This window comes from Ipomoea nil, unplaced genomic scaffold (genome assembly GCF_001879475.1).
Source record: "Ipomoea nil cultivar Tokyo-kokei standard unplaced genomic scaffold, Asagao_1.1 scaffold2826, whole genome shotgun sequence".
In the NCBI taxonomy this organism is placed as follows: domain Eukaryota; kingdom Viridiplantae; phylum Streptophyta; class Magnoliopsida; order Solanales; family Convolvulaceae; genus Ipomoea; species Ipomoea nil.
The window spans coordinates 3,584,874-3,611,457 of record NW_017619254.1 but is presented as its reverse complement, the minus strand read 5'-3'; the positions used below and the strand labels follow the sequence as shown (position 1 = coordinate 3,611,457).

The 26,584-nt window shown below is 32.5% G+C and overlaps 3 protein-coding genes across 5 annotated transcripts; 2 read left to right on the top strand and 1 right to left on the bottom strand.

The window, feature by feature from the left end:
- Positions 1-5,898: 5,898 nt before the first annotated feature.
- Positions 5,899-12,436, bottom strand: LOC109159248 (probable zinc metalloprotease EGY1, chloroplastic). 3 transcript variants are annotated; one of them, XM_019307346.1, is made up of 11 exons: positions 11,963-12,436; positions 10,921-11,376; positions 10,640-10,780; positions 9,513-9,614; positions 8,615-8,826; positions 8,314-8,364; positions 8,162-8,231; positions 7,725-7,793; positions 7,371-7,421; positions 7,099-7,259; positions 5,899-6,251 (listed from the first exon to the last, which is right to left on the bottom strand). In XM_019307346.1, exons 1-10 carry the CDS (start codon positions 12,290-12,292, stop codon positions 7,101-7,103), a joined length of 1,641 nt encoding a protein of 546 aa, XP_019162891.1. In that variant the 5' UTR covers positions 12,293-12,436; the 3' UTR covers positions 5,899-6,251; positions 7,099-7,100. The 3 variants fall into 3 exon arrangements, with proteins under 3 accessions (XP_019162891.1, XP_019162890.1, XP_019162889.1); XM_019307345.1 differs by having other exon boundaries at positions 5,899-6,259; positions 10,921-11,379; positions 11,963-12,435; XM_019307344.1 differs by having other exon boundaries at positions 10,921-11,379; positions 11,963-12,434.
- A 6,204-nt stretch (positions 12,437-18,640) lies between these two features.
- On the top strand, positions 18,641-19,231 carry LOC109159219 (protein SRC1-like). Its single transcript, XM_019307305.1, has one exon. The coding sequence runs from the start codon at positions 18,697-18,699 to the stop codon at positions 19,024-19,026; it is 330 nt and encodes a 109-aa protein (XP_019162850.1). The 5' UTR covers positions 18,641-18,696; the 3' UTR covers positions 19,027-19,231.
- A 1,732-nt stretch (positions 19,232-20,963) lies between these two features.
- LOC109159220 (protein SRC1-like) lies at positions 20,964-21,530 on the top strand. Its single transcript, XM_019307306.1, has one exon. The coding sequence runs from the start codon at positions 21,031-21,033 to the stop codon at positions 21,331-21,333; it is 303 nt and encodes a 100-aa protein (XP_019162851.1). The 5' UTR covers positions 20,964-21,030; the 3' UTR covers positions 21,334-21,530.
- The last annotated feature ends 5,054 nt before the right edge of the window (positions 21,531-26,584 follow it).

Below are 26,584 nucleotides of genomic sequence, written 5' to 3'. Positions count from 1 at the left end.
TACATATTTAGATAAATTTATAAAAAAAAATTCATATAATTAAATTAATTTATTCCAGATTGTATTTCATATATATTATAATTATAAAAATATGAATAATAATAACTAAGAGAATTGTACTTAGAAATGAATAAAAAATATAAATTCTAAATTTTGTAAGAATAAATATAACCTCTAATCGGACGCATATCATTATATGATTGTATAATACATTATATATACACATAATATTTATTAATATGTATATAGACAAATTCTATAATATAATTTTATTAATTATAATTTATATTGATAGATTTATATTTAAAAAATTATATTTAGAAATTTAAAAAGTGTATGTATGTATATTTAAAAAAAATTATAAATATTCATGTTTTGTTAATTTTATAATTTCATTTCTTTTATTATATTTCATATTTTATTAATTATAATTCTTATGAAATTGTCACAAATATTTTTACAGATGAAATCTTATATTTCTCAATTTCATTAATTATATTAATTATAATTACCAAATATTGTGGCAATTACCATAATAATTTCATTAATTATAACATTTGTTCTCTTTCAATATTTAAATACATTACCATCAAATTACCATAATAATTACACAAAAGAAGGAAAGAAAAATTATGAGAATAATTACCTTTAATAAAAATTAGGAAATTATATTAAAAAATAATCTATATATTAAGGTAAGTATAACTTATTTTGTGCCAATAATATTATGTATAAAAAAATATATGTATATAAATTACAATAATAATTACACCGAAAAAGGTGACAATACATAATAATTATTAAGAAATAATATTAATAATTAATTATTAAGGCAAGTATATATAATTGATTTTGTACTAATAATATTATACATTAAGTATATATATATATATATATATATATATATATATATATATATATATATATATATATATATATATACATACTTTTAATTCTATATTGATAAGCATAGTCTGTGTATATTCTTTAAGAAAATATTCATTATTAAAAAGGAATATAATTTAAAAAGTAAATTATTAATTAGATTACCTAATATAATTGTCCTACTAATTGATTCCATGCTACTATCTATAATTCATATATTTGAAAATTTTTTTAAGCTAAATACTTATTAATTGCCTTAATTTCTAACTCAATTAATCTGTAATCCTCCATTTTTGTGTGATTGCCGATTGCTGCCATGGAGAGACTGCTGGAGAGAGTTTGGAGAATTTGGAACAATGTAGCTGTTAGGAAAATATTTTAAGAATTACAAAATTTGGCAAATGGATTTTTTTTTTTTTAATATGCAAATGGAATTGTTGATTTTGTGGTTTCGTTTGAGCACTACTTGAGACTCTCACTCCCACCTGCGAAACCATTATAGCAATGAGCGAAGGCCATGCGATATCAAGCAGTAGAACCTCGCTCACAGATTGTTGAATGACATGTACAAATTTTTGAAATGAACATACTAACTCTAAGTTTAAAAAATCTTACAAAATTATCAAAATTACCGTTGTTATTATTCTCGATCGTATCTCTACAATCTTTCATAAAAACTAAATCATTAGGGTTCTATTACCAAGGCTCTTCCTCCTCAATTTTCTTTTGTTGAAGCAGAGCCTCCTTAAGTATCTTCAAGCCTCCTTAAGTATCTTCAAGCTCATACCAGACGATATAAACTGCAAAACATATTGAAGTACAGGAGAATATAATTAGAAAAATGTAAAAAATTCATATGAAAAGAAAGCAGAAAAATGAGTCTGAGATTCTTTAATTGATGTGAGAGCTAGGCTAGGAAGAATTATAAGTTTGTATTTATAGGTAGAAAATACTAATTCAAAAGGAAAGAATAATAATTTATTTATTTAAGGTAATGTTAAGGTAATAACATTTTTATTATAATAATAATTATTATTAGTATTAGTAGTATTATTATTATTATATTAGAGAAATGCCACTAAGTTTTGGGGGAAAACTTGGTAGGAGGATTTTACTTTTATATATATATATAGATATATAGATATATAGATATATAGATATAGATATAGATATAGATTAGAGAAATGCCACTAAATTTTGGGGGGAAAACTTGGTAGGAGGATTTTACTTATATATATATATATATATAGAATATAGATTAACTATATATATATAGATAGTATTTTAATGTTTAAAATTAGGACTTATATTTTAAAATTTTTATTATTAAATTTAAAATTATTTAACATTTTAACTAAAAGTTGACAGGGAATGGGGAATCCGCGTCCCCGCCTAATTCTCCGCGGGGACGGGGATGGGAAATATTTTTAATTCCCCGCCGGGGACGGGGACGGGGACGGGACGGGGAGCATAATCCCCGCCCCGTTACCATCCCTAGTACTATTTAGGAAAAAGCAATTAAGCCATCGAACTCAAATAACCCCCAAATAAGCCATTGAACCCGGAAAAAAAAGAGCAATTATCATTTTTAACAGGTTAACTTCAGGTTTTTGCTGATTGGATTGCCAAATGTTTATTTTATTTGCATTTTTTTAATTATTATAATCCACTTACATAGTAAAATATTTTAAAGTAATTATAATCAAAAGTAGTTTTGTTTTGTCTAGATCTAATTTATTTATTTATTATTATTTTTTTAAACAAAAGATCCAGTGAAAAAATAATAATAATAATAAATAAATCAAATCTCGACAAGACAAAACTATTTTGATTATAATTACTTTAAAATATAATACTATCCAAGTGGATAATATTAATAAAAATAATAATAATAAACGTAAATAAAATAAACATTTGGCAATCCAATTAGCAAAAACCTGCAGTTAACCTGTAAAAAATGTTAATTGCTCTTTTTTCAGGGTTAAATGGCTTATTTGTTCTTTTTTCCCGGTTTTAATGGCTTATTTGAGGGTTATTTGAGTTCGATGGCTTAATTGCTGTTTTCCAAATAGTTCAGTGACTTATTTGTACTTTATCCCTAAAAAATAATACTCTTTTTTAATCATTTAATTAAAATCCTAATATAATATATATTGATATTTGATAGCGTAAATTAGACGGGAGAGTCACGATTACACTATATTGTGAATAAGTATAAGGGCGCTTAGTTAGCCGATCTGCCGGGTGAAGACCGAACAGACTAAGGCTCGAAGACAAATACAAGTGATATAGTGTTACAATTTAGTAAATACCACAAATAGTGTGATGTTGCAAGGTCGTGAATATGACAAATGACTTTGTGTAACAATACATTGGATATCACAAGTGAGGGGATGACTCTCCTATTCATACTAAGCAATTCAACTAAGCATTAAATACTCCATATGCAAGTGGCTTGACGTGGCGCACTCTTGTTGATCTGGCCAATCGGTTGCTCTGCAACTATATGTAGGTTAACTATCCGAGACAATAGAGCCATCATTCTCGCTCAGCATCAGGCGCCCTGCAGGAGGCGTAAGTGGGACTTCTTTACTTGTAGCGTAAGCTAATACATTCAACTTGCAAAGTGGTTTACGTAGCAAACTGATCGAGTGGCCCTAATGAACCAACCGGGTGGCTCTCTGTTGGGCGACCTCACGGGTAATCCTGGAGCGTCTTTACTCATCACTAAGTTTTTCAATACGAGCAGTGCAATCGGGTGGCACTTTGCTGGGTTCCTACTGACCGAGTGACGTTCCACTGGAATCTTATTGACCGAGTGGCACTCCGCTAGAATCCTACTGACCAAGTGGCAATCCACTGGGATCTTACAAACCGGGTGAAACTTTGCTAGTATACGACGGAGTGGCACTTTGCTAAGATATGACGGAGTGACACTCTACTAGGCAATCTTACGGATAGTCCAAGTGCGCATTTACCCATCACACACACATATGATTTTGTCGTCAATATATAATATATATACAATATTTAACATACACAAAATACAATTTAAATTTTCCACTTAAAAAGTGAACTTTTCATGTATAGTTAGATACAAAATTATTTACTAAATATTTAATATCTAACTCCTTCTAAAAATTCTCTTTTGAATTGTAATTAAAAATAATCTATCAATTTTAGAAGCATAATGACCTTGTGGTCTAGTAGCGTGAAGTGACTCTCCTAAATGAGAGATCGTGGGTTTAATCTTCCGTAGAGACGGTGTTACATTGTAACAAAGTCAGTATTACTCAAAAAAGTATATATAATACTCCGTATAACTTTTAATATACATATATTTCTTACAAACTATACCTGAAAATTTTGGGACCGTAGCTTTTGCTGCACATGATCAAGATCCACCCTGTCACCCACCATCACTACCTATGTCATTAATTGTTGTACAAAATACACCATTGTAGTATATGAAGTATATTTTACACATTGATTGACAAGAGAAAAATGATAGAATTATTAAAAGCACTCAATATGCTACATATTTGGTTAACTATAAAGTCATAATATGTGTGTATATTTATATATTTATTTATTTTATTAATATTTAAGTATTGATATACATTCATACATATAATAAACAAATAAATACACACATACATATCCGTATATATATGTATCTAGCCATTAGGCAATAGCTACACATTTATTGAAAAATACTACATATACTCTCATTATCTACTCTCAATTTTACCTCTACACTTAAAATATTGATGTAGACACTTTTACAAGGACCCACATGAAGGAAATAACATATGCGCTATATTAGGAAGTAAATTTGAGGTTTTCAAAAAAAAAAAAAAAATGAAGTAAATTTGAAGGAATAAGAGCATCCGCATCAGTTGGGAAGAATGGGGGATAATGTAAGGGCTCGTTTGGTTCGGTGAAAAATATTTGAAGGGAAATGGAATTGAAATTCCATGGAAAATAAATTTCAAGAAAATAGATTCCATTGTTTGGTGGGTGGAAAAGAAATTACTGGGAATATGAATTCCATTGTTTGGTTGAGTTTGGAATGGTAAGGAATAATGTGTATAATGACAAATATAACCCTACACAACAATAATAATATAATAATAATAAGAATACTTAATAAAGAATGATGAGGGTAAAATTGACATATTAGTTTTCCATGGAAAACAAAATACCTAACAAAAGCTAGGAATTTGTTTTCCTTATACTCAAGGAAAACTTTTTCCAATGGAAAATGTTTTCCATCCAACCAAACAACATAAAACATCATTTTCCTTCACTTTTAGGAAAACATTTTCCGTGAAAAATGTTTTCCATCCAACCAAACACCCCCTAAGAGTGATTAGGAAAGAGAATGTGGGAGGAGAGAGAAAAAAAAAAGAAAAAAAAAAGAGAAAACTGATTTTTTTTAAAAAAAAATAATTAATTAAAGACTGGTCAGGCGCGCATGCGCGCCTGACGCGCCAAGTGCACGCGCCCGTGTGATACTTGGCTGTGCGCAAACGTGCATAGCATCTGTTTTTTTTTTTTTTCCTGATATTATTTTATGTTTTGCAGAACAAATCTTTTCTCAAATAACCTTACCCCATATTTGTTATTAATTCCACCCAATATAATTATTCTGACATTAACCCCAAATAAACCACTATAGTGGATGCTCTAAGGGGTGTGAGTACATTTAGTAGGTCTCCACATTCATTAGCTTGGACTCTTGAGATGAATTATTGGAGGGAAAACTGTCATACACAGACCATTATGACATCACATCACATGGGCTGAATATGACCTGCATGAGTCAAATCAAGACTCAAAACTAATTAATTATATAAACTTTTATATATTATAGGGAAAATACTACATGCACTTCGATTAGACACCATATATAGATTTTGCACTCAAATGACAAAAGTAAAGCACTTTTACATGTGTTTTAATGAGTTAATTGGGAGAATACCAATATGCAAGATACTTTTCCAAGACAATTAAAATGAGGAACGTATTAGCATTATATTGGCAAATACACCAAATTTCTCGTTTATTCTGGGACATCATTTAATTTTAGGAATAACTGCAATAAAAACTAAACAAAATATACGAGTATATTACTTAATTTGCTCTCATGTTCTAAACTTCTAATCTACTAAAAAAAATAGTTGTGTCGACTTACTACGTATACAAAAATAAATAAAATTCTATAAAACGAAAGATTGCGTGATTTTCACCTTCGCCCTCAGCGTCAACTTCAAAAACCACGTGAAAAGCATTTCCTTCTGAGCAGAATAGGTGACAATGTGACATCCCTTTAATTAGCCTTGTCAGTTGTCTCACCTCCACAGCTCCACTCCTGTAATTCAATAGTATTAGTGAAAATAATGAGAAAACATAAATTAAAATAAAATTAATTATGTACCCCCTCTTGTTGCATTTCTAAACCATATCACAATGTTGCATGTTAAAGCTTGATGTTACATTTTTAATCTTTTGTTCTAATGTCTCCCACTACCTCCAATCCTCCATCAATCATCCCTTAATATCTCTTATCTACTACTAGGTTGATGGTTTGCAAAATCACATTTTAGTCAACCCGATTTAGGAAATAGCTGAAATAGGAGATGTTGGGGCAAAATAATAAAAATGTGACATCGATGATTATAAATGGAACATGAACATCATGACACCCGTCACCCGATAATTATACTTACAAAAATGAACAACCATGAAACCCCCCCCCCCCCCCCCCCCCTCCACACACACAAAAGGCTAATGGTGCACAACTTGAGACCAAAAATGCGGGTTCGAGTCTCAGTGGAGGCCGTATTGACTCTTTGTGCGTTAAGAAAGCAGTTATGTAACTTACTACAGTTAGTTCATAATGTAGTATCTGTTGAGCAACTCGGTGCCACTAGACCACAAGGTCTTTGGTATTCAAAATTTTATTTAATTATTATTGATCAACATAATCATAACGGATAATAGTAAATGACTAAATGGAGACCAATGCTATGCGCGCGCGCGCACACACACACACACATATATATATATATATGCAAAATGGTAACAAGCATGATTCTTCAATTGAATGCAAAATAGTAACAAGCATGATTCTTCAATTGAATGCTAAATGCCATTTACTCACTTGAACCTTAGTTTCAATTATCAAAATTCAGAGTTCTTAGCACTCACATTCAGAAGGTTGACACGAGACCAATGCCCAACTCCTCTGCAAGCTCATCCCATACTGGAAGCAGAACCAACACTACAAGAAATACAGCCACTGAAATAAGAGTTTTTCTCCAGGTTCCCACCTCCGTCACATCATTCAAGCAAGGCTTCTCTGGAGTCCTCTGTGCACCATGGAAACGGAATATTGTAGTTCAGACTAGTCTTTACCAGAAGTGGGATGATAGCCTTTTTTTGTCTCATTTTATTTACACTGGAATTTAAGTTTTAAATACCTGACACAGGAGCACATATAATCCCCAAGGAAGTGACAAAGGTCCACCCAGCTGAGAGATTCACAAATTAAAAATCTCAATGACAATCGATTTTGTGAAGAAACTAGAGGAAACTAGTGAAAACTACAGAGAAAGGACTAAAAGGAATAGTCTGTCAGCAGATTTCTATTACTACTACATAATTTTATAAATAGCAGAAGAGAACGTTGTGCTTTAATTGAGACAATTGGCTGATCTCAGAAATTAGATTATGCTGAGGTGGATAAAGGTTGATTTATCACGTGACTTAACAAAAGTAACACATTATGTTGAACTATGGGGAATAGCAACAAACAAACTTAAGGGAAGGCCTACCACTCCAAGCCCCAACATTGTGTAAGTTACCAGACCAAAGGCAATGATAGAACTTTTTCCAAAAGCACCCTGTCAGGAGAAGTGTAGTGAAAATTAGCAAATACAAAGGGAACTTTACCATCACTCATCAAAACCCTGAAGTAAAATCAAAGAAAATAGAAATCTTGAGGAGAAGACATTAGGCAAAGGAAAAAACTCAAAAAGCATGATGCCATATGTCCCTAATGTCTGGCAAAGAAACAAAACAGAGAATCTTCTCTGATGTGTCCAAGTGTTTAGCACATATAGCTTGTCAGATATGTTGTTGAACACTGATACAATATCTTTAGAAATGTTGTCCTAGCTTCTTAAGTTCTTAGGGCAGCCATTAATGTTTTTATGTTAAATTCAAGCCTTCAGTCCATCATTAAAACTACAGAAAAAATGATAAAAGTTACCTGAACAGCTCTGCCACCATCAAGACATCCAACCGGTAGCATATTGAAAGCTGACGTAGTTAAGCCGCACCTGCAAAGACACCTTGCAGTGAGCTTACAAAGTTACAAGTGGTAAAGTTGGAAAAGCTAAAACTAAAAGTAACAGTGATTACCAGCCAGCAATCACAAGAGGATGGATTGAAACTGCAGCCGCATGCATTTCTCTGTGAAGTACAAGGACAAAGGTCAAATATTTGTAACAAGGGAGTGTACTGAGCTAAAACAGACAATGATGGTAATGCAAGAATACCCCAATATTAATGACACATGGTAAATGTTGTCCATTTCTGAAATGATAATTATATATATGTAGAGCATCTTTGATGTTACAGCAGAAAGTAATTTTTGAGTAAGATTTGAAGATTTTATTCCATGAACTCTTCTTTGACAGAACCTATAGAAGGCTAAACTTACGAATAACCGAGAATGCCTCTGCTAATAAGTCCAAGAAGCAAGGAGCCTTGGAAAAGTGTGCTGGGAACCTGAACCAAGTCTCCTGAAGCAGTTGGGTTTGAAGAAAGTAGTAGGCCAACAGCAAACATGGCAGAAGACAATGCTGCACCAGCAAATGGCCCAGCTAGAGAAATGTCAACCAAAGCTTTTCGGTCAGGAAGAATAGACTTGAACTGCAGGAGTGAACACAAAGGATGGAAAAGATTAACAAGAATGACACATATGCATCAGAGCATTAAACAGTGAAAGGAAAAACAATAACAAGTAATGAAGATTATTGAAAAGCAAATTTTGCTCTGGCATGGATAAAATGGACCAAGAATAAATTTATACTGTAAAACCTGCCCAATTTTGTACTTCAATCTATTGCAAAATAGCCTAGCATTTTAAAAAAGGAACAAAAAAACAGGAATTCTGTACTATTTAGGATATTCCCACATATTTTCTCAAAGCATCTCTCAATTTTGTGCTTGAATAACATATTCTTGGACTTCCATATGAGAAAAGGCAAAAAGCATTTGTTTTCCCATTACTGGTGCCATTTGGCATGTATGCTTCCTAATAGAAAGAAACACACATGGAGAGGAAAAGAAATAGCATGATGTGGTAGCCTCCACAATTAGTGTTCTAGGACATCTCAACATATGGAGATCTTTTCTTCAACCAAAAAAGAACCATTAGAAATAGGGCGATAACTGCATGCTTCTTATCAGCTCTCTCTCTCTCTCTAGATGGGGAGTTTTTTTTATAGAAAACACAAAAGACTACACTTACGTTGATCTAATAGAAACATCAGAACTGTCAATTTGCCAATTTCACTAAGTTCGCATTTGCTAGAACTGAAACCAAATATTCTAACCTGAGTGATTGCTCCAAAGCTCCCAAGGGTAATGTTTGGAATTAAGTAAGGAATGCTTAGTTTCACTTTTCTTGGAAAGGCAGCCAGAAAATGCCCAACTTCCTGCAGGAAATAAACTCCTTCACTTGTCATCGTATGCATTTCCATGAAATAACTGCATGGTTTAATAAGATGGATATGGCAACAAAACGATCTAAATAGGATACATAGAAGATGAAAAATAATTGGCAGAGCAGTATTTTTCTCACAAATGTATAAAATGAAAAGGAAAATGGTAAGTTATCCAACAATGTGGAGAAATATGAGAACTTCTTTTTCACATTGAATTTAGTCACAAAGAATAACCGAATATAGGAGAAAAACAATATTAATACATGCAATAAAAATTTTCAGAAACAGTGGGGAAAATGAATAGTGTGCAGTTTTAGTTAAAACATTCTCTGAAAAATAATGCAGAGCCCCCAAATCTCTAGAAAACACTCAGTTTAGTTTCGGGAATCCACCCCCCCCCCCCCCCCCCCTGTTTCTCTGTTATTTCAATATCAGAGAATGATATTCTCTCAAATAAAGTGTCAGACCCCTTTATTAAGCCTTGAATTCTTGGACGTAATTCATACATGATGTAACTGCACTATAAGGACAGCATATGCTTAAGGAGATGGGGACAGATGGATTCTAGCAAGAGTAGTAGACACTTATGGCAAACCGACATTAAAACAGTTAAAGAAGGAATAGTTTCACTTAGTCCACCTGAGGTTTAGGCCAGTAAGCTGCAGCCCTCCTGTTATTCCTGTAATAAAACTATTCTTGGGACCCATGAGCTTTCATTCTCTATTCACTTTAATCTAGAGTACATATTCATTTCCATTATATTGTGAGAAATTTCAATTCCAGTTTTTAAGAAATATTGTTTAACAGACAAATGAGAAGAAAGAAAATTCGTTTTAGTGTTTATAGCATAAATTTTCAAGTGTACTGGCTCCAACCTCAGGGGATCCAAGTGAAATTATTGCACAGACAAAAATTGACCTATAGTTTGAACTTAGTTTTCTGACTTTAGTCATTGTTAATCTTTCATGTAACATGTAATGCCATTATAGCAACTAAGTAACAGAAAGAATTCTTACATGGAATAACTGCACTCCCAGGACGCCATAAGCTAAGGGTAAAGCAGACTCTACAAAGGGAAATAAAAGCTGCATGTCTGGTGGTTCAATGGCATTTGGATCAGTAAAGTACTTAACTACCTCTGGAGGAAGGCGATTAATCTGTTTAAGCAACAATCACAATAAATTAGAACACTCCTATTCAACCTTGGTGTACTAAAGATAACAATGATACAAGAACTAGCATGAAGTGATCATGTAAAAGGAAATGGAAAATTAACAAAATACAAGGATTAACAAACCTGAGATGCAATTCCTAGCTCCACAGAGGATCCAATCGTAAGAAGAAATAGAATAAGAGCAATCACATACTGCCACAGTGTAGTAGGACTGGGTTCAGAAACCTCTTTACGCAGCATTCCAAAGCTGACTCTAGGCCCACCACGTGGATCTTCTCCTTCAGAATTAGGTTCCTCCACCATGAATAAGTTGTACTTATCACCCATAATTTCAGATAGTTGACTCTGAAGTTTGGCAAAAACATCCTCCCTCTTTCCCCTAAGATTTCCAAGGAAAAGAATGCCCTCTCCTAGATCTCCAAATGGCTCCTCTCTTGTCACCCAGAAAGTGGAATATCCAAAAAGTTTATCCTTAATGATCTTTACATCTGAAGGATCAACTTTCTCTGGTCCAAGAAGTTCCATCAATTTGAAAGAATCTATTTGGAAATTATTATAAGGTGATCCAACCAGTGTTGGCTGCTGCAAAGGCAAAAGATTTGGTACATTAGAATCATCTCATCTTCAAATCCTTTTTATCTTAAGCTTGATGCTTCCTTCTTTCTTTAGTTATTAAAGCACCATTCAAGCATGTTTTGCCTCTTACAAGATTCATTGTTACAGTAGGTTTAATCCTGCTGATCATAACTTGAAGGTGGAGTATTTTGCCTCTTACAAGATTCATTGTTACAGTAGGTTTAATCCTGCTGATCATAACTTGAAGGTGGAGTAGCTTGACTCGTTCTGAATACTTCTAATTTTCTATTTTGAGCTGATTATATTGGTTACTGGCCAGCGATAACTATCAAACCAATTCCAACAAAAACATTTATTAGGCCAATCTAGAGTCAAGTTTGGCATACCTTTATTCGCTATTTCACCTTACATCCGCAATTGTGGTGTACTTTAGATTTCACGAACTTTAAACTACTATGACATTACCATAGCTATTCATGCCAACATATAACCATAATGTATCTCTCCTGAATTGTGTCTATGGACAATTTGATAATTATCAATACACAATAAATTGTAGACTGTTTATGAGAACATTAGAAACGCTCACTCTCGAAGAAACGGATGGTGGAGAATCCTCGGAATCCTTAGCGACGCCTGCGCCGCGCCTATCCTCCGCGGCGTCGTCAGAAGCCGTGGTGGTAGTCGTGGCTGTAGCCGTATTCGAAGAGTTGTCCTTTTCCAGCTTCCCGTCTCCATTGTTCCTGCCGCCATTACCGCCGTCGGTACCACTGAAAGACCTAATTATCAATCTGCCGAAATTCCTCTTTGAAATTCTCCTCAGCTGGATTCGGTGCTTCAACGTGTAACTCGTCGGAGGATTCAAATGGAACCTCAGGTTTATTGCGCTGCTGAAGCTACAGCTTGTGAACGTTGCCATCGTATTGCAAAGGAGATGAAAGCCCCCGCCAATGGTTTTTCTCCTTCTTCACTTCATAGCATCTCCATAGACCATAGTATATCTTATTCGCCGGACTAAAAAATATCTGTTGTCTTTTAATTTTTATTTTTCTTCATTTTGAGATATTTGACTTTTTGGGGTGACAAATAAAAGTGTAATAAACAAGATTATAAGTTATAACACAGTTTATACTTAGCTTATGAAATTGCTGTAGAATAAAATTTGTTTGTGGAATGACATTGATACACGATTTGTAAATGCATATATCGTTTTTTAGTATATAGAAAGTTAAGTAATATTGTCGTATATACAAAGACGGAGCCAAACGGGGTAGGGGCAGTTGCCCCCTCACTCCATATATGATCTTTGTATATGTATATATGTATATATATTACAGGTTTTAGTATTAATATAAAAAAACTATTAAATATCAATAAGAAATGAGTTATATTAGTTGGTCAAACATTTGAATTTATCTGTACTTCTTTACTCTCTTCAATTGAATTTCTAGCTTCGTCCTGCATATATACAGAAACTAGAGTACTAGTACTAATTATTATTTTATTATGTACCTACAAATATATGATAATGAATCAATTAATTAAATAAATTAAATGACTAATCAGCACTAACACAATTAAGAAAATCAAAAGCGAAATTAGAAACACAACCGATGATAAAAGAGTAATTGAATGAACAGTTTTTTTCTAAATACTCATGATCTTTTACAATGTAGTATTCGTTCTATACTTTCTCAAGCATTCTTAGCCCAAAGAATCTAAGTCTTTATTACCGGGCTCTAACCTATAACTACCCATTTTGAATAGTAATCAAAATGTAATCACACTACATAGTAGTTGACCAATCATGATGATGTGCATATTATGCACCAAACATTGTGCATACAGATGCAAAAACGACGTCGTTTTGACGTCTAACTTAAAAAAAAAAAAAAAAAAAAAAAAAAAAAAAAATTCCATAACTACACATCCATAATTTCATAACTATACATCCAAAATTACATAACTACACATCCATAATTTCATAACTATAAATCCAGAATTGCATAACTACACATTCATAACTTCATAACTATACATCCAAAATTGCATAACTACACATAACACATTCATAACGTCATAACTACACATCCAGAATTTCATAACTAAAAATTATGAATGAATGAACTAAAAAAATGAATAACATAATGTTGTTGCTGGTAATCGAAACTGATTTTTTTTTTTTAAGTAGGACGCGACGTCGTTTTTGCATCCGTATGCACAACATAATTTGCCGTAGTTGACGAACCTATTAATCTATTTGAACCCCATTGACCACAATAAATAAATACCAAAAACAATTGCATATTATTGAGATTGCAAGATGTTTATGCTAATATATTTTTCAATGGCACATTATATCGTGCGCCGCGGTGCATAATCGATTATGCACCGCACATCAAAACGACGTCGTTTTGTTTAATGAAAAGAAACGGCATTCGTTTCTCGCCGTTCTGCACCCTTCCGCAAAAAGTAACTTTGTTCTTCAGTTTCAGTTCAACACAACTACAGTTTCATTTCAATATAACTACGGTTTCATTCAATATTTATACACTCAAATACGTGAAAATGTTATTTAATTTTATTTTATAAACACTATAGTTTCATTAAAACACAACTACATGATCATTTCGATATAATTACAGCTTCATTGTACAATATACACTCAAATATGTGAAATGTTATTCAGTTTCATTTTATATATACTGCAGTTTCATTTCACCACAACTACAGTATCATTTTGATATAACTGCGATTTCATTTGATAATATAAAAATAATAAGTGAGGCAGTGTCGGTTCAGATACACTGTAGTGTCACTCCGTTAACACTAACAACGCGCCGTTTTTTCACTTAAAGAAACAACGCCGTTTTGATGTGCGGTGCATAATTGATTATGCACTGCGGTCCACAATATAACAACTGTTTTTCAATGGTATTATGAATAATATTTAGGTTTATTACTCAAATCTCTTCTAACTTAAAATTCTTAAATATTGCATTACTTTTTCTTTTTTTTTTTTTGAGCTAGCTAAACGATACAAATGATATCTCTAACGCAAATATATGCATCCAACATGAATTTAATATGTCGTCAATTATTAATTCAAAAATAATGAACATCATGATTGATTCAAACAATAAACAGTTATATTGGGTTAAGAAATAATTAAGAAAATGGTATTATCATAGGTTTCATCATACGTTCAAGTACTAAGAGTTTAACATCTAAAAATTGAAGCAAAAACGAAACAAATAAAATAAATGATAAAAAAATTGAAGTGACTCTTTCAAATGAGAGGTCATGGATTTGAGTCCTGGTGAGACGGTGTTTCTTTGTGCTTCAGTAGGTTAAGAAATTAGTGATAAACAGATATTACATTGTAACAGAGTCAGTAGTATAAAAAAAAAAATGAACTCCAAACTCTCCCATTATGTAAAATTGTCTCTTAAAATGTGCTTGAAGTCCATAAAAGTGTTTTGGGTCACACCATTGAAGTATGGGGTTGAAAAATATCCAAAATGGTTAAAAGAAATATAAATAGGCTTTCTAACCATCGACATGATCATGTTGAAGATGGCACCTTTCCAGCTTCCTTGTGTGTCGAGGTGACACTGCCTAGGAGACATGGTCATCACACGGTCGTATCCCTGAGTATATAAAAATTTGCCTATGTTTTTCTCATTGTTTTAATCTTAATCATAAAACATTGAACATAAAACTTATAGATGAATATTTTAGCTTCAAAAAAAAAAAAAAAACAAAAAAAAAACAAAAAAAAAACCACTTTGATGTGACTCCGTATAAAAGATATATGACCAAAATATTTACATCATGTTACATAAAAGGTTATATCCCTTTACGCGTTAAAATTTGTTTGAGTTTTTTTTACCTTGATTTTTTTTTTATAAAATTTATGAAAATTCTAAACACAAAAGTGATTAGAGATTAAAATTGTCTTAAATTTTTATGAGTAATTGAACTACCTCAATTAGACTTCGTATGAGAAATATTGTACAACAAACACTCTTAACATGATCACAACGTGCATATTTTTCTATTTTTGCTCATAATTTTTAAAATTTCAAATATCAATGAATTAATCATCATAGTCTATCAAACTACATTAGATACAAGCAAACTCAATTTACGTAAGGTATTGACACTACTGGAAATTATGAAATTTTCGACCACCTGAAAGTGATTTTAAATCAAGTCAAAAGCATTGTTCCGACCACTTTGATATCCGGAAAAACCTTTGTTGCTATTTCCAACCACTTTTTGAACTTTTTGATATCAACTTAATTTAAGATCATTTTCAGGTGGTCGGAAATTTCATAATTTCCAATAGTGTGAGAACAAGTGCACCTATCAACTATCAACAATTTGTCATTATTGACAATATATATTACATTGTGTATTTATGCCATGTAGCACATAATAATCGACACCTTAAATTTGTATATTAATTGGCCAAATAGTAGATACAAATGACCATGTTTATGACTATACAATGTATAGTCGTAATTATTTTATGATTGTTTAAAGCATGTATACATTTGTTTATGGCTCAAAAACTAATTTTGTCGTAAATAATTATATTCAAATAATTTTAATTTATGAAAAACTCATAGTCATTATTTAAAAATATACTATCAGTGAAGTTTGCATTGTGATTTTAGTTGACAAATAATCATTATATCCAAATAACTTAACAAATCTTCAAATTCTATTATATGTTATTTTTTAGCTGAACTCAAGTACGTCCTAATGGGTGATAAGTTATGCCAAACTCAAGTATTGAATACTTGTCTTGAGTAGCTTGTGAGCTATATATATATATATATATATATATATATATATATATATATATATATATATATATATATATATATGATAAAAAATCAGGGTATGCTGGTGATTAAATGAGTGTTATATGAGTATGTGTGGACAGATTTAGACCATTGAATCCTTGAGATCAATGATTTTTCACCAACTATGTAAGTGAAGTGTACAGTTGCACGACATCAATAAAAATGAATGGCAAATTATCAATGTTGTTTTGATGTTAAAAAAAAAAAAAGTATTTTCCACGCGTGTGTTAAACTAATGTATATTCTGGAAAAGTTTTTTTTTTTTTTTTATGCTACTGATTCTATTACATTGTAGTATCTGTTTATTGATGTTAAAAAAAAAAAAGTATTTTCCACGCGTGTGTTAAACTAATGTATATTCTGGAAAAGTTTTTTTTTTTTTTTTTATGCTACTGATTCTATTACATTGTAGTATCTGTTTAAACATACTTTCTCAACCTAATAAGCGCAAAGAGTCAACAACATCTCCACTGAGGCTCGATCTCATGACCTCCCACATGGGAGAGGTCACTATATGTCATCTAAGGACAAGGTACTTGGCAGAATAATGTACTTTATGTGCTAGAATAATGTATTTTATGAGTTAAAATAATGTATGATGTATTTTATGTGTTAGAATAATAAAAATATGTAATAAGTTAATGTATTATATGATAAAATAATGTATTTTATGTGTTTTTAGACCGTAGTTCACACCATGCATTAATGATTGCCTTAGAAGTGTCAGAACGGGAGCGTTTTGGGCATGTAATAATTAGATTGGGTGTGATGGACCAACACCTATTTACTAAAAGCCCATACTGTCATACAGAGGCCCGTTAACGACGCAGGCTGTCGGCAAACGGCAAGTTAATGGATCCGTTAAGTACTAATTTTTTTTTTTTTTTTTTTTGGAAACTTTTAAGTACTAAAAATCTAAGGCATCATTTTCAGCAAACAAAGATTCGGTGCACCGTACATGGCTCCATGCCTATGTAGATGACATTTGTCTGATAAAGAGAGGGCAAGCATTTGATACTCTCCAACTGGATCAACGAATCCGATTTTATATTAATTTTGATGAAGGCTATTTTATCAGAAAAAAAAAATTACAAAGAGCTAATAACACCTTTACTGAGGCTTAAACTTACAACCTTTCAAATGAAAGTCCAACCCGGGTACCATTAAACCACATAGTCCTGATAATTATTATTTAAATTTAATTACACTACTCTTCATTAAATAAAACTTAATACCACACCTTGAAAATAGTGATCAAATAGGTGAAACATAATTATTGTATTTAAATATAAGAAAATGCTACATGTACTCTCAACTTGTACTTACACACACAAAACATTGATGTAGATACTTATATTGAGACCCACATGAAAAAAATAACTTATCAGAATTCGCCACATTAAGGAGTAAAATTTAAAGAGTAAGATTGGGGAGTATATGCACTAGAACTCTTAAATATATCATGTATGGTTTTTATGCTACTACATAGGAGTGAGGTTGATGCAGTGCACATTATTGGATAATGGATGTGGGTTTTGTCATTAAAAAAAAAAAAAAGCGAATATCTATCTATAGGTTTGTATATCAACTAGAGATTCAATCTAATCTTTTATAATTAGAATAATCAAACACTACAAACATTGCATTGAACTACATGTACTATGATGATTGTATTAGAAAATTTGCACTAAGAAAGCAACCACTCATGATTAGTTATCACACACTCTCATTTATCTGTATTTATTAACCTACTCTTTAACTTACCCATTAAGACTTTTTTTTTTTTAATCTTTGTGTACTATCCGTACAAATTTTATAGTTTTTACAATAAAATAAAAGAAAAAATAAAAAATTTATACGGGGCACAGACCTAATATTTAAATGATTTTTTCTCACATAGTCATCACAAAATTACCAAATATATTTAAATATATTTTTCTTAGAGTATGACTTTTAGTGATTTTTTTTAAAAAACATTTTGTTTTGATAGAGGAGGGAGATGGTGAGATGAAGGAGAGATTGGGATAAAAGAGAAGAAAATTAATAAATTTATAATAAATAAATTTTTTTGTAGGACTCGAATAGAGAAAAAAAAAAAAAAAAAAAAAAAAAAACAGTATTCCCACACACCCAATTTAATTTTTTTCGCACTAATTAAGCGCGTAATTACATTTTTTTTTTTTCATTTTTCCTCTCTCCTAAATTGTCATGTAAAGATCAAGAAAAAATTTCCTCTATTTAAGATGCTCTAGAAATTGTAAATTTGTATGGATAAGGCGTCCAAGTCACACGGACCGTCCACGTAAAGAGGGCAAGTTAGTAATTTAGTCCACTACACAGATCATCCATCTTTCCGCGTATTCTCTTCCTATAAATTTATTCGCAGGGGGGCGACCTAATCACACTCCAATTACACAGATCACACTAGCTAGAAAGATCATATAAAAAAATGTCAGGAATTATTCACAAGATCGAGGAGAAGCTCCACATCGGAGGCCACAAGGAGGAGGAGAAGCACCACGACAAGGCGGAAGGCCACCACAGCGGCGAACACAAGGCGGAGCAATGCGGCGGCGAGCACAAGGCGGAGCATAAAGGCGAGCACAAGGAGGAGCACAAGGAAGGTTTGGTGGAGAAGATCAAGGACAAGATCCACGGCGAAGGAGGTGAGCACCACGACAAGGAGGAGAAGAAGAAGAAAAAGAAGGAGAAGAAGAAGCACGGCGAGCACGGCCACGGCCACGGCCACGACAGCAGCAGCAGCAGCGACAGCGATTAGATCCGCCGTTGATGCACTTTCCCGGCGATGGAGTTCTACTTCTGATGAGATGGTCGGAGTTTATGAAATAATAATTAAATAAGTCAAAGTTGTGTGTATTTGTTGCGTTGTTTAGTAATTATTACGCGTGTGTATGGATACATGTGTGTAATGTTTTCTCTTTTTAACATCGATTAAATAAAAATGCTTACCTGTAACTCTGTAAGTCAAAACATTTCCATTGGTGCGATTTAGCCTGATTTTATATTACAGAAATATAACGCTCTTGCATTTTCGATTTTTAATTTTTCAAGCATTGATTATCAGATCGATGAAATTAGTCTGTGCCTTCTCATAGAAAGTTCTAGTAAAGGGAGAAAAAAAAAATACAGTAGTTAATATTAATTAGATGTTGGGCCTATGCAATATTTTCAAGAAAAGAAAATATTCAGAATGGGGCCATAATAAAAATAAATAGTATGATTAAGACCCAAGAAGCTATGATCCATTCCCAATAATAAGTTAAAGTCCAAAAGAGACGCACAATGTTAGGTTCCTACACTAAGCATAATGACAAGATACTATGTGCAATGCACGTATGAACCTAACTCACTGGTTTAATAGATAGTATTTGAAAAAAAAAAAAGATAAATGTTAAAAGCTCGACGACGGTCTTAAGTGTTTGGCCTCTCAATTTTCAAACTCCTTAAAACTAGTGATCAATCACAGAAACGGACCCCTTAAAAAAGTGGTTAACATATAGCCCTCTTTAGAAAAAAGGAATTGGCAATGAAAGTCCTTCACGGCTCATGCCTCCTCAGCGATGAAATCCCTTCATGTTTCCTTGAAAAAAAGGAGTCGACAATGAAGTATGGTGTATGAATTGTTACATTATACTTTCTTGTGTCGTGCTTCACGAGACACAGGAGAGTGAGGGACTAGATGATGACACATGAATTACAGGTGGTTAACCACAACAATAAAGAAATAAAGAAGTTTATGGAAGGACCATCAAAGTCAACCTAAATTATCTTTCTCCTTCTTAAAATCTCTTTCCAAATCTCATTAATTACCCTACCTCACCATAAATACCAAATTACCATATAGCTCTCAATTACCATATATTCTACTTATTTCTCTAATATAAAAGGCCTTAGTGAGTCAGACATCCAAATTTTCTCATCCCACATCTCTCTTGAGAAATGCCCTATTGTACATTTACCAAACCACCAAAATATAGTGAATTTTAGATTGACACCGCTCAAAAAGACCTGTAGGTTTCACATTTTGGTTTTCACATAAAAATGATCGTGTCCCTTTATTTTTTCTTTTCAATTATTTATTTTTTATTTAATTTTTCGGTTATGTTGGTCCGCTGCTTACCTATCCCAGTGATCAATAAAACCAACAAATAGATACTCGTATAACAATAAAAAGGTATATGTCTGTAAATATATGTTAGTTTGTTCTTGAACGGTAGATTGTGAATAATGACACATAATTAAATTATAATGTGGAAGTTTTACTCTTTTGTGGGAGTAACTCTTTGTAGACACCAGATATTGATCATCCCAATTAATAATATATTAAATTGTCATAATTTATCCCTCCATAATCTTATTAAGCGTTAAGAACTCTTTGGACCGAGAAATTTTGTATTTTTAAACAAGAAAAAGAGTATCGTTGACCAAAACTTACAATTTATAAAAGTCTGGATCAAGGATACCCTTTACGTGTTACTGGGGTTACCAACTGCCAATTGGCTCCTCACATCCCAAAACTAACAAATATATTTAAATGAATTTTTCTTAGAAGTTTGTAAACTAACAAATACTCCGTATATTTAAAGTCACACGGACCGTCCACGACTCCACGTAAAGAGGACAAGTTAGTAATTTGGTGGATTACACGGATAATTTTTCCGCGTCATCATCTTCTTCAGTTCTTCCTATAAATTTATTCCCAGGGCTCGATCCAAACACACTTCTACTACACAGATCATATAGTAAGAAAGTTTAATAAAAAATGTCAGGAATTATTCACAAGATCGAGGAGAAGCTCCACGTCGGAGGCCACAAGGAGGAGAAGAAGCACCACGACAAGGCCGAAGGCCACCACGGCGGCGAACACAAGGAGGAGAAGAAGCACCACGGCGGCGAACACAAGGCGGATCACAAGGAAGGGTTGGTGGAGAAGATCAAGGACAAGATCCACGGCGGAGGCGGCGACCACCACGACAAGGACGAGAAGAAGAAGAAAAAGGAGAAGAAGAAGAAGGAGAAGCACGGCCACGGGCACCACCATGAAAGCAGCAGCGACAGCGATTAGACCGCCGTTGGTGAGTTTCCGGTGACGAAGTGGCATGGATTCCGATGAGATTGACGGAGTAACAATTAAATAAATAAGTCAAACGAGTGGGCATTTGTTGCATTGTTTAGTAATTATTACGTCGTGTATGGATACTTGTGTGTTCGGTGTTCCCTTTTAACATCAGTTGAATAAAAATGCTTAACTTTGATTCTGAACATTTTAGTATTTTACGGTGTGCGATTTAGCCCCATTTTATATTTTTAATTAATTAATATAAAATTAATAGAGTAATTAATTTATAAATAATCTTGATATCAAGAAACCAACACCATGTTGATCCACCGACCAACCATCTCAATCTTTAACGGTACATTGTACAAGCTAAGATATTTAAGGATTCCAAACCTTTTACATTAATGCCTAAAATTTTATCTACGAATATAGCCAACTTAAGGTCCGTTTGAAAAGTATAAAAATAACTTTTGGAAAATATTTTTTAGAAAATGAGTCATTTTTTTTAAAAAAAATATTTTCCTTTTAAGTGTTTGGTTGCATTCTAGAAAATTATATTAGTATTTTGGTTCATTTTCTAAAAAATGGATAAAATTATATAATTAAATATTTTAAATACTTTATTTAGAATATAACATATTTATAATAATATTAAAAATAATATTATTATTAAAAAAAAAAAAAAAAAGAGCCGTGGTTTCCGGCTGAAACCATGAAACCATACTTATGGTTTCTGTCGGAAACAGGGGGAAACCATGTTTAGAGGATTGGCGGAAAATGACTTCCGCCAAATCATTTTCCGTTCAAAATGCCTACATTTTTTTCAGTCAACGAAAAATATTTTCGGATTTCCAAAGGGACCTTAAGGTATTAGGGAGGTTCTTCAAAAAAAAAAAAAAAGATCATTTTTTTTTTGAAAATGGGAAATAATTGCATTAATCAAATAGAGTCGAGCTCCAAAACAGACACAAGAGCAAGAGACGGGACAAAAAAGCACACAACCAAACTTGGACAAGACCTCCCGGGTTAGGAAGTCGGTGACCTCGTTCGCGGACCGTTTGACAAACAAAAAAGACAAGATTAGCAAAATCTCTAGCTAGTTTCCTAATATCATTGATAATAAGATCAAAAGATGTAACCAAACTATTTCTGATGATTCCAGTGATAACCTTCAAAACGTCTCATTCTACTTCAACGTATTCGTCATTCAACTCCTTCAACCATTTCAAGGCCAGCTTCATTCACTCCCATCGCTTCTACCTCATCTGGCTTGAATAATCCAAACCAAGGTACTGTTGGAAAATTCCGAGGTCCAAATAATTAAGAACATATTTTGTCTCCAAATTTCCAAGTCCACATATTTAGTTATGTTACATATTTGTGGTTAGTGGTTGTGGTCCGTTTTGTCCTTGTTTCTTAAAAGTTGCCAGCCCCCGCGTTGATGTTGCATATATTTTCCAACAGGTACCTCCCTGGACGCAAGGAAAACTCCATTTGAATCCCTCAACACAATACCAAAGCCCATTTTTTTGTTAGCAGCATCCACATCCAGTTTTTTCCAGCCGGTAAGGGTCTAGACCAACACACATTTTGAATTGCAGCATTTGTTGACTGCCTCCTTATATTATTCACCATTTGCCACTCATTAGAAAGGTACAATCTCCATTAATAATCACATATGCAGGAGTGACAATCTGATTCCAAACCTTCTCATTCCTTGCCTCCCAAAGTTTCCAACATGTGGTAATTAGGAGATAAAGAAGACCATCAGATATGGAGGTAAACTGTACTTCCAGCCAATCATGAAATGAAGAACTGCTCCAGTAATCCACACCTCCAAGAAGATCCCAACACTGTTTGGCTAAGGAACATTTGACAAATAAATGGAATGTATAGTAGATTCATCATCACAGGAGCATATATGACAATGTTGTTGAACATAACTGCCATAGAAAGCATTTAACTCTAGGTGGGATCCTCATTTTCCACATTTATTATGGTCCATTAAGGGATTTGTTGAGTATGCAATGAATTCTGCATTAGCCAGTAGCAGCTCTTAACTGAAAAGTCTCCACTCTCCTCTTCCATCCAAATTAGTCTATGAATTGAAATAATTTGTTTTCAGCAATTGAGATTCTTCTAATAAGATTCATACTTCTTGGTCAAACAGATCCTCCAACACTTCCTCATCCCATCCAGTCTTTTCCATATTGAGTAAGTTTTAATTTCCACCTTTGCTTCTCTGTGGTAATCTGATTTGAGTTTTAATAAAAAGAGAAGTAATTCCAGGTAACCAAGGATCACCCCAGACCCTAATGGACTCATCATTCCCCAAATAATGAAGGGATTCCCCCCTCCCCCCTCCCCCCAATCTTTGCTTCAAGGAAAGTGGTTATGGGGTAATATCTGGCTTTATAAACCCTAGCTACAAGGAAATCTGGGAATTGAATCGATCTCCAGGCTTAGCTTGTTTGCCTAATAGTGCAACATTAAAGCCCCTAAACTTTCTAAAACACATGCCTCCCAATTGCTTGGGAACACAATGTTGTGGAGGGAAAGAGAAAGGTGAGCGGTACTCAGCTCCATCCATTGAAGTGATATTATATTGAGTTAATTCAAATTTTGATCCTAGATTTATAAGTGACAATTCACTTTTAGTCCTTCTTTTTCAGAACATCTATTTTTTGTTATAGTATTATTATGGCATGACCACTTTTGGTCCTTCGTCAACAAAATTATTGAAATATCCTTAAATACAAGACCATTTTGATTATTTTTATACAAAGTGGCCAGTTAAGTGGGTTAACCCGCAAAAAAAAAAAAATCATAATTGAAGACCTAAATGCCCCTAAATTTTACAAAATTTAAACAGTTTTGTTTATGGAGGACAAAAAATGTCATGTCACAATAATACTATGATCAACTTAAAGAATGATGGTTTGAAAAAAAAAAAAAATTAAGTGAAATGTCAAGTATAAATCTATGACCAAAAATGAAATTAACTCTATTATATTCATTCAGTACACTTCATCGGTTCGAGAATGTTGTGGAGCGCTTACTTTCATTAATCATTTTTAACATAACATATCTATCCCCACCACTTCAACCTATACTCAACATTAGTGTCATTTATTACCTGCATTGATTTTTTTTAGGAAAATTATAATTTATGTCCCTCTATAATATGCTAATTATTAATATCACTACTAAATTATTAGTGTTGTAAATATTGTCCATCAATTTTTAAAACCGGTATATATAGTGCCCCTCCCGTAATGTATGGGAGGACCAATATAAGATCTGTTTAATAAAACATAATTAGAGAGTTTAAAATAATAACTTATTTAAAATCATTATCCCAAGAAGCGTTTCAAAATAAAATCGTAGGTTTTTAATTTTCCCGTATTCAAATGTTACGATCGTTGAACTTTTCCAAATTTGAATTTGATGATTGGCAGGGTGATGAATTGGTAATGGAGTCCAGAGGATGCCAATAAGGCGAAATTTCATCACCCTTGCAGTAGTGCCAAATGGGAAAATATAGAAGGATTAAACAAAAGGGATTGACAAAGATTAGTTGTTTGTAGCTGTTTATTGGAAATAATTAGTACAATTTACAACTGTCTGATAGCATAAAACGTATCATCTTAGAGGACAATAATTTTTTATTTATTTTTTTTTTTTTGAAGTATATAAGCATTTCGCCAATTGGATAAATGGTAGTGAATATGACAAGAATTTGACAGGATCAATACAAATTACAATGTAATTAAAATACAAATTTTTACACTATATATACTTTTTTAGTCATTTCAATAAGAAATTAAGTGTAATTTTAATTTATCAATTTGTGAGTGATCAAAAACTCATGTGAATGGATATTTACTTACAAATTTTGGTTATAAATAAGTCATGTGATAAAATTTGATAAGATTTATCGAAAGAAGGATATAGAGCATTGGTTAGACCAAATTACACTTGTGGGTTACATATATACAACAAAACAACATTATTTAATTATTATGCCAATCCATTATTTGAAATTAGTCCGTCACACACACATACACACACATATATATGTATCTATGTATATATAACATCTAGGTGAGGCACAATAGTAGAATTGCCACCTATAAATCAAAATATGTTATTTGTAAATAAGTAAATATGCTTTTTAATAAACAAAAAAAAAAATTATATTAAAATACCTAGCAATTGGAAAAGATAAAAGACTTGTACTAATAAACCAGTACATTATTATAATAGTACCAAAAAAAAAAAAAAAGCATGAAATAAAAATTTAGGGGGGTAGATGAATGGCTTCTTGAAACAACTATATGTAGAAATCCTAATGGACTTTGATAGATGTTTTACTTAATGGACTAAAATTGCAAGTTTGCAACAACCTAGTAACATTTGTAAGTTTTGAGACTGCAAAACTACTAAAACACAAAAAATTGAATTGTGGACTTTAACTTCGAGTGTTGCACTAATTTATTGAAACATGGCATTAATTGTTACGCAAATATAAATAAATAAAGTTAAATATTTACAATTAGTTATACCTTGTTGGTATAGTAGTAAATGTCTAACATATTTGATCTACTCAAGTTTTTTTTTTTTAAAAATTTTTTAATTTTTTGGCTTCCAAATTAATGTTTAGTGGGTGGAGTGTTTCACTTCAGACCCATTTTCAACGATCGGGTAGGAGTTTGAACCCTACTATAAGCAATTGGGTTTCCTAGCTTGGGATTATGATCGGACTATTTGTGCATAGAAGGGTGTGAATTTTAACACTGGGCCTAGTGACGGGTTCATGCTGAGTATGAAAGCGGGAGTGACGACGATTCCACATTTTGTTACAAGAAAAAAAAAAAAAACGTTTATCCCCCTTGGCGCAAATTATGCTGTGCAACCAAATGCACCATGCGCATGGTGCATACGATGCAAAACGACGTCGTTTTGGTTAAAAAATGTGCGTCCCACTTAAAAAAAGAAATCAGGTTCGATTCCCGGCAATAGTATTTTTATATATCCATAAATTCATAACTATATATCCATAAATTCATAACTATATTTCCACAAATTCATAACTATATATCCACAGTAAATAAATGAAGTAAAAATTCACAATGAATGAACTAAATATCCATAAATTCATAACTATATATCCACAGTGAATGAATGAAGTAAATATCTACAATGAATGAACTAAATATCCACAATGAATGAACTAAATATCCATAAATTCATAACT